The sequence below is a fragment of the Caloenas nicobarica genome, chromosome 19 (assembly GCF_036013445.1).
Source record: "Caloenas nicobarica isolate bCalNic1 chromosome 19, bCalNic1.hap1, whole genome shotgun sequence".
Classification (NCBI taxonomy): domain Eukaryota; kingdom Metazoa; phylum Chordata; class Aves; order Columbiformes; family Columbidae; genus Caloenas; species Caloenas nicobarica.
In genome coordinates, this window is record NC_088263.1 from 8,668,094 (window position 1) to 8,676,998 (window position 8,905).

At 53.0% G+C, this 8,905-nt stretch overlaps 1 protein-coding gene across 4 annotated transcripts in view; it reads left to right on the forward strand.

Annotated features, from left to right (window-relative positions):
- RXRA (retinoid X receptor alpha) overlaps positions 1-7,930 on the forward strand; it is a 106,194-nt gene extending 98,264 nt beyond the window's left edge. For all 4 annotated transcript variants that reach the window (XM_065648561.1, XM_065648565.1, XM_065648562.1 and 1 more), the window contains exon 10: positions 3,000-7,930. In XM_065648561.1, coding sequence (XP_065504633.1) covers positions 3,000-3,147 — 148 coding nt within the window. In that variant the 3' untranslated portion in view covers positions 3,148-7,930. The remainder of the gene's footprint in view (positions 1-2,999) is intronic.
- Positions 7,931-8,905: the final 975 nt, after the last annotated feature.

Genomic DNA, 8,905 nt, shown 5'->3' on the forward strand with positions numbered 1-8,905 from the left:
CGTCCTTAGAAAATCCCCATGAAGTGCAGAGAGGTCTTTATTCCCATGCCAGTAAATGCAGCGCAGCCGGGACAAGGTCAGGCAGTAACGACGGTGCCGAGACCTGAGGAGCCCCCAGCTCCTGCAGCCGCAGCCGTGGGATGAGCACATGGGGGAAGGGGTATCATTTCCCTTTTGGCAGCCACGGAGAGCAAACCACAGCGAAAATAAGACGCACACGGAGTTAATTTTCAGTGGCAGATGAGCATCATTGCTGGGAAGTGAAAGCCTCAATTGATGCTCTTTTCTCCCCTCCCTGCCTCCCCCAATCCAGCTGGGAATGGGAGGGGGAATTAGGAATGCTTTCCTGGACCGCTCTGGAGCTGAGTGGGCGCATTTTCCCAGTTACAGCCTGAAGCTGGCAACTGCCAGTTAAGTTTTACTGACGGTCATCTGAGAAACCAAGCAAAGCACTGGAAACTGCTGCTGGTGTGTATCGCTGCTGAGGCGTGAATATTGGGAAAAACAGCCCAAGCAACCGGGGTTTGCATCTCACCTGCATTCCAGGTCTTGCGTGTGTGGATGGTTAAGAAAAAAAACCAAACAAACCAGATGCTCTTAGAGCAATGAATGCAGTAGGCAGATTGTGCCTTTGGAAGTAATATTGGACTTCATTTTTTCCCCCCACTTTGGGTACCAATGTGCTGGCAGATGCAGAAAGTCACGTTGTAAAGGGGCTTCTTGGATATTCATGGTTATTTTGGGAGAGTTAGGATGGAGGTACCGTTGGGTGCATTTGGCTTTGTGGGGAGGAGGGGTGAACTTTGTGGACCAAACCACCACATAGCTGTGCATGACTGAGCAAAATCACTGAGCCACCAGTCACAATCTGTTCCCCGGGGCTCTACCTCAATGATCAGCCATGCGTAAGGGAGCATTTTCAGTCTGGTAGCTGGCACCAAGAGCTCTGGAGTTTCATCTCTCACTGGCTTGGCATGATCTTGAGCTGGGGACCTTCTTGTGTGATCCTCACACCCTTCTTTGGTGACCTTACAGGGTTTTGCATGCTTAGGGCTGTCCCGAGAGCCATGCCTGGGCATTGCTGATCTTACTGTATCTCTTGTACAGTGCAGAGCAGGGGTGGAACAAGCCCACGGTGGCTCGGGAGGGTTAACTTGTGGGCTGGGAGTCCAGAGTTGCACAAGAGCTAAACAAAGCTCTCGGGAGCTCTTTCCATCCTCCTGGTCTCGTGGCACAATGTGATCACCATCTGGGGCTGCAAACAAGTTCTTCCTGTGGTTGAGCAAACGCCGGGTCCAGCCCGCGGCGGGCGCCTTCCCCTGCTCCGCGGCTTCCCCACCGCTCCACGTGCCCTTCGGTGTGTGACTTCAGCCTTGTCCCCGGCCACCGAGAGCTCGCCAGCACCATGTAAACACCAAAGGGGAACTTCTCTGCAGCAGCGAGACAGAGGGAGGCATTCCTAGGAAAAACCCCCATGCCAGCCCCTGCTTCTCTGCAGGGAGGGCTTGGTGCATACGTGACACCGAGCAGCCGCGGGGAAAATTGGGACTGTTGACTCCCCTCCTGGCCACAGCCCTGGCGTGTTGTGCTGCAGGCTGGTTATCTCACAGTTAAACGTATCCGAGGGCTGGAGCCATCATCTGGTTTGGTTTAAAGTGAAACTTCCTGAATGGGATGGTAGGACTGATTTGTTTTTCCTGGCTCTGCTCCCACCGTTCTCGCCAGCTCAGCAAAAAAAAAAAAAAAAAAAAAGGGAGAGAGAAGTGTGCATGCATGTATAATATCTGTATGTTTATGCATGTCTCTCTATGTGTATTTTCTAGAAAGTCTCCTTCTCCCCAGCCTAGTTCCGGCCTTTGCTTATGTTCCAGCCCTGATTGTGCAGCAGTAAAAACAAATAAAACGCGTTCCCGGCCATTAAAGGACCTTTTCCCCGTTTCGAGAGCAGGGAGGCAACATCCCATAGTGTTGCACCCCCGGGGCGCGGGCAGAGGGGGACGGGGACACCCCGGGTGGCACCGTGGGGTGCTCCGGAGCATCTTTGCAGGAGCTGGTAGCTTTTTCCCATTTCTGCAGCCTCCTGCCGCCCTTGGAGCCCAACACAGAGCAGCCTTTTCCCAGCACGGCTGGCCGGCCCTTGGGCTCATCTCCTTCACCCCAGCCGGCTCCGGCAGCACTGTCGGCTCTCCCCAGCCCCCCCGGCTCTCCCCTGCCATCTTTCGCAGCCCTCCTGCCTGCCGGCAGTGCGGTGAGACCTGACAAGCATCTGCTGGGCAGGGCGGTTTGGGAGAATGGGCTTTTGTTCGGCTGGGGCTCATCGGAGCCCCGCGCTGGGCAGGGAGAAGGGAGCGCCCCACGTCCCGGCTGGTTTGCAGCGCTCCTTCCAGCTTTTGCATCAAAGCCCTTGTCTCCTTCCATCGGCTTCACCCCCGAGGTGCCTCCAGCCTGGCTGTCAGCCGGGGTTCTGCAGCACCAGCAGCCCTGAGGGCTCGGCAACAAGCAGCCCGAGTGACGGCTGATGGAGCTGCCTCGGAGATGCCCGGAGCCTTCAGGAAAGCGATGTCGTCCAGCAAAGCGCCAGCTGACCCCCCCAGCATCTCCTCCATCCCTTCCTCTTTTCCCTGACTGAAGATGGAGCTGCTGAAGCTGCTTTCACCGCCCCCTGGGACCCCACCAGCATCTCAGGGTGCTCACTGTACGGTGACATGGATGGATGGAGCCAGTGGTGCACCCCGCTGCAGGATGGCCTTTCATTTCTTATTTTACTCTTCCAGCTCAGCTATCAGCAGATGTTTGTTGTGAATAGCCACCGTGGCTGCCCCATCTTCAAGGCTGGGGACATAATTAATGATATCTCTGCACAGCTCTGGGTGAAGCCCCATGACTTAGGTAGCAAAAGAGGTTGTGTCTGAGCAGGAGCGGCCACAGCAGCTGTGGGGGTCAGGACAGAAGTGGGGCTGCGGTGGGATGTCTGACCATGTCATGTCTCCCGTCCCCAGGTTCGCAAAGCTCTTGCTCCGTCTCCCAGCCCTCCGGTCCATCGGCCTGAAATGCCTGGAGCACCTCTTCTTCTTCAAGCTAATAGGTGACACGCCGATCGACACCTTCTTGATGGAAATGCTGGAAGCGCCCCATCAAATGACTTAAAGAACTGCTGCTGGGTCAGTCCCTCGCCCGGCCGGGGTCCCGCGGGGCCCTGTCCTCTGCTTTCCTCCACCACCGTCCCAGCCCGTCCCTCCCTCCTGTCCCCAGCGCTGGAGGCACCGTCTGATCCGGGGTGACCCCCCCGCCGTCCTCGCCTCCTTGTTGCCTTCACCCTTGTCCGTTTGCTGTCACTGCTGCGTCTCAAGACCTGCTCGCTGGTTCCCTGCGCTAGATGTAGAGAAGTTGGAGCGGAGAGAGCTCGCCGCCCGCCGCCCCGGCTCTCGCCCTTGTCCCGCTCCCCACCGTGCCATGTGTTTTGGGGTGAGCCACCAGCCGGGCTTCCCCCGGGGCAGGAACGGGGACAGGGACGGTCCCAGCCCTTGGGGCAGTGGGGTTTGGACAGGCCGAGGGGAGTGCTTGAACTTGCCGGATTGCAGCTGGCTATTTTCAGAGGATGGAGTTTTTGAAAAAGAGAAGAGGAAAAAAAAAAAAAATCTATTTTTGGTTTCTAACTATTATTAGTAGTCTCGGTAGTTACTTCGCGGAGGGAGGGGCAGGCTGGACAGGCAGCCCGTGCCCTGTGGATGAGTCACCCGTGGCCGCGCAGAGCCTTCTCCTTTCAGTTAAAAGCAGAGGATTTGGGATTGAGCTTTATCCCCCCTCAAATAACGAGGCAACTGGTGGCATGGATAGCCGGGCTGCCCTTTCTTCCTCTGTGCAGAGGGTCCCATGGGTGGCAGCACCTGAAAAATCCCCCCTTGCCATCCCGGAGGGCAGCCAGGCATCGCTGCTCTGCCCAAAGCTGCCTCTGTGCCGGGTGTGGAGCTGCCCACGTGGACACCAGCCGGCTGGAGCACGTGCTTTAAGGCTGCCAGGGATTCGGCATCACCCTTCCCCAGCCTGCGGGGTCTTGCTGGACCCCTGCCCTCAGCTCTGCGCCCAGCATCCCAGCACGGCCCTGCTCCAGGGCTCAGTCCAGCCCCTCCTGCCAGCCCCAGGCTTCATTTCACTGGCTGTTGCGTTGGAGGAGCAGGAGCTGGTGTCTTGGCAATGGCTCCTTCTTGCTTTTTCAGTCCTGATTTGATTCAGTGGGGTTGGAGGGGCGTTTCCAGCTGATGGAGTGGGCTTGGAAAAATGCTCTGTGCCCGCATTGCAGGAACGCAGCATCCCCGGGTACCGCAGGGATTTCCCCTGGGCCGGCAGCTCCTGAGCCCTCACCTCTTGATTCAGCAGCTGCCATGCAAAACACTGCAAGGCAACAATTAGCTTGGCTAGGCTGCTAATTGTGGTTGTTAATTAGTGGTGAAGCAAGAACAGGGCTCCCCTGAATCTCCCTTGTTGGGCAGAGATGCAGGGGCTGAGAGGTGGGGGATGCAGCCTGTCTAGGATGCTGAGAGCACGGAAAGTACTTTGGATTTTGCACAGTCCTTTTCTTGAGTCTTGCTGTGACAACAAGGAGATGGACAGGTTTTTGGGGATTGGGGACACGGTACCAGGAACGTACCCACATCCCACAGGGCAGGATCCCCCAGCCAGGGTGCATTTCTCTTTCACATCCCCGTTTCATTCTCATCAGGTGTCTCCAGAGCCCCACTGAGAAAATGAGTTAGAGAAAAAAAAAAAAAGGCAGAGCAAGTGGTGAGGGGTGTTGGGGAGGGTTTTTCCCCCCTCGGCAGGACAGACTGTCCCGAACACACCATGGGGTGGGTGCTCGGAGCCAAGAACTGGCCTGGGGCCAAGGGCTTCCCCACCGCTTTCGTGTCTTCTGTGCTTTACAATGGCAAAGTGTTAGGTCCCAAAGGTATTTCTCGCTCCCTGTGGGTCGTAGCTGGCTCTTCAAACATCTTTGTGCCTGGCGGGAGATGGAGCAGTGCCCACCAGCTCCCACCTCTGTTTTTGAGGGGACGCAGTTGTCACCCGCCTGTTGTCATCACGCCTGGCAGCTCGAGTCCCCAGCTCCATCCCCTGCTGTTAACCAGGCCATCTCATTGCTAAATAAATCCTCAGGATTTCAGGTCATAACTTTCCCTTAGGCTGGCCTGAAGTGGCAAATCTACGGCAGCGGGGAAAGTGTTTTGGCTGCATTTCTCCAGCAGCCTGCGTGCCGCCGAAAATATTATTAAACAGCTTCACCCTGCAAGAATTTGCCAAGAAAACTAGGCAAGAGAAACGAAATATGTAAAGGGTGCCAGTAAACACGAGGAGGCTGTTCCTTGCCAGCGTAAGGCTGGCGCAGCCCCTGGAGGGGCTTGCAGGGAGGTTTTAGCTCAGCCCTGAGCCAAACCAGCCCCTGGCCCAGCTCTTGCTGCTGGAAAGGAGCCTGGAGGAGCTGGCTGGAGAGGATGAGGGTGCTTTGTGAAAGAGTGGGTGGACATTGCACTGGAATAAACCCGCTGTCCTTCTCAGTCGGGTGGAACCACGTTTTTCCTGATTGATGGCTCAGAAGGGGCTGTTTGGTGCTGGGTGCTGAGCTGTGGTGGCTCCTGTCCCATCCCATCCCATCCATCTCATCCCTTCTTATCCCATCCCATCCCATCCATCTCATCCCTTCTTATCCCATCCCATCCCATCCCATCCCGTCCCATCCATCTCATCCCTTATCGCATCCCATCCCATCCCATCCATCTCATCCCTTATCGCATCCCATCCCATCCCATCCTGCTCCAGTTAGCATTTGGCCCGGTAAAGATAAAATGCCACGAACAAGGAGGTGTCCTCAGCAAACAGCGTGGTGCAAAGGGGATAGCTCTATGGGCTGGTGCTCTCAGTCAGGACACGTGTCCCCGTGCCTCAGTTTCCCTGCTGGAGGAGTGCTTTGCCTCAATTCCTTCGTTCTGGGGACAGGCTGAGTGTTGTCCTGGGCTTCCCGTTTTCGGGAGGTGTTGAGGGAGCCCCGGCATTGCTGTAACTCAACACAACTCCGTTGCTTTCAGTAGAGCTCTGGTGATTGCTCCCAGCACCCACACCAGGTATTTCGGGTGGCAGCGGGTCCTGAACGCCTGTGACCAGCCCCCAGCTCCCCCTTCTCTCACCAGCCCAGCCCTCCCCAGCAGAAGGAAAAACTTCTGCGCGTCCAGTAACATCTGCCGCAGCAGCCTTAAAGCAACGTGCTTTTGCATGAGTTTGAGTCTTTCATTTGTATTCTTTTTCACTTTAGAATTTTTTTTTTTTTTGTCCTCATCGTAATAATTATAAATATACTACATGCTTGTTTGAAGAGGTGATACATGGGTAAAAGAAAAAAAAAAGGCACATTATTCACTAGAGAGGTAGGACTTTCATTTAACCGGGTCTTAGTACTCTTGCAAAAATCTGGTTTGATTAGGGTGATCTATTTTTTAATTTTTTTTTTTTTTTTAATTCCTTTTTGTTGGTGGGACAATCTTTAATTTTCTAAAGATAGCACAAACATCAGCTTTTCAGCCACCCCGCCTGCCACCCTGGCTGTTCCTCACTGCCTTCTTGCGTATGCACGTTTCAAACCGAGCCCTGACCCAAACCCAGCAGCACCCTGGGAGGATGCAGGAGCCCCCCCGAGCATCCCTCAGCACCCAGGGGCTGAGCATCACCACCAGCTGGGATCCCAGGGGCGGAGTGACGGGCAAAGGACCTTCATGTCCCCAGCACCGGGGAGGGTTCGGAGGCCAAACCGACCCCCCCTGAGTTCGCCAGCAGCTTCTCTGCACTTTGCACCCGGTGTCCCCCCCGTCCTCGGTGCCCACCCCGGGGACACGAGCGGTGGCACCGCTGGCTGGGGCAGCTCCTGCGCCCCAACCGGGGGTGACAGTGGCGGGACGGTGGCTCAAGAGCTGATGCTGTCCCCATCAGTGACGAGCGTGCATGAGCTGGTTTAAGTTGAGACATATGTGTGTGTGTATACATGTATGTACTGTAGATATATACACTGTATAAATATCCTCACTCACATATACATATATTATAACCGTAGCAATTACAGACTTTTTGTGTTTGTTTTTTTGTTTTGTTTCAAGTTGATTCTTTTTTCCTATTTTTTTTCTTGCCTTTTTTTTTTTTTTTTTTTTTTTTTGCTTCATGTGAGTACATTGTATCTGAAGCCCTTTCTGAATTGGCAGATCCCAAATCTGGATCTTTATTCCTCGAGACAAAGGAACTGCATCTATTTTAAGATGCCTTTTTGGTTTGTTTTTGTTTTGTTTTTGTTTTTCTTTTGAGCAGCAGGTGGTTTTGAGTAAAAATAGCTTTAGCAATTCCCAATACTTAGTGATGGATGCCTTGGCTATGGGATGCATAGCTAAAAAAATAAAATACATTAAAATTTAGAATGACAAAAAAAAGAGAAAAGATAAGGAAAAATATCTAAAGCATCAATAAAGTTAAAATCTATTTTTGTACAAATGTAATTTTATCCCTTACGTATTCTTGGATATTTTCTTTCTGGATTGTTTTGTTTCTTTTACAGAGATTGTTATAAACTCTCTCTATTTTTCTCTCTCTCTTTCTCTCTGTAAATGTTCAACCACAGGGACAGGGATCTGGAGAAGAGGGAGAAACTTTTGACCGTATTTTAAAGGCTTTATATGAAATCTCTTTTGAAATCATTTTTTTGAATGAACTTTTTATTTTTTCCCCCACTTCCAAAATCTTTTTCGGGGAGGGGGGGAGGGTGGGACGGGCTGATCTGGGGTTGTCTTTTGTCACGTATATCCGGCGTTCCCGCAGGTCTGTTTTACTGTGAAATCACTACCGTATATTATTATTCACTTAAAAAAAAAAAAAAGAAAAAAAGAAAAAAAAAGGAATTGCTGCTGGAAACGCCAGTATTTTGATGAACAATTGTATTAGAATTGTGGAAAAAAAAAAAAAAAAGAGAAAAAAAGAAAAAGAAAAAAGGAGAAAAAAAAAAAGAAAGAAAATATATGAGCATTTTAAAATATAACCCGGTCCAAGTCCTCTTTTGTTCTTCACCGATGTGTCTTGAGTTACTCCTTCAGGTCCCCCCAGGGGGACAGTCCCCGTGCCACTGGGCTTTTGGGGGGAGCATCAGGTTTGGGGACACGTCCTGAGAGCACGGGGGCCACCAGACAGCCCCCCAGGCTGGTGACAGGGACGTATCGATGACCTCAGGGGACGGGGCTGTTTTCCAGCCGCCATCCCTCCTGCAGTCCCATGGGTGACTCGGGTGCAGCCGTTGGCGCTGGCCTGAGCTTAACCTGGGTTTGTTGCCAGGTACAAACAAGATTGAACTTGCTCTTGGGTTTACAGCCGAGATCAATCCTCCCCCGACGGCTGCAGAGCCAGTCAAATAGAGGAGGAAAAGAAGAGTTTCAATTTGGTTAGTGACGATCCGTGTGTTTCTAACCTGGCCGCAATATTTTTTAATTTGGGAGGTGGTGGGCGGAGGGCAGGGGAAGGGCTCGGGGGGCATTATCCGTGTGCTGGTCCTCAGCGTGGGGGCACTGCCCAATCCCACCCCCATCCCGCTTTGGGAGACCCCAGGGATCGGGGTGCACCCGTCGGGCCGCACTGACCCATCTGACGGCTGCTGTCGCAGAGGATGATTCTGTGCCTTGTTAACCAACCTCCAGGCAGCAGTTTGTGTTTAGACAGTAAATATTGACCTCTCTCTCTGAGGGGTTTTCCCCCCCCATCTCCTGGGGTGCAGCGAGCCGGGATGCTCCTTGCACCGCAGGCTGGCTGGGTTACTGTGGCCCACTGGCTCAAAAACCACTTTAAAAATCGGGTTTGCTTCTACATTTAAAGATGCTAATAATAGAAAGAA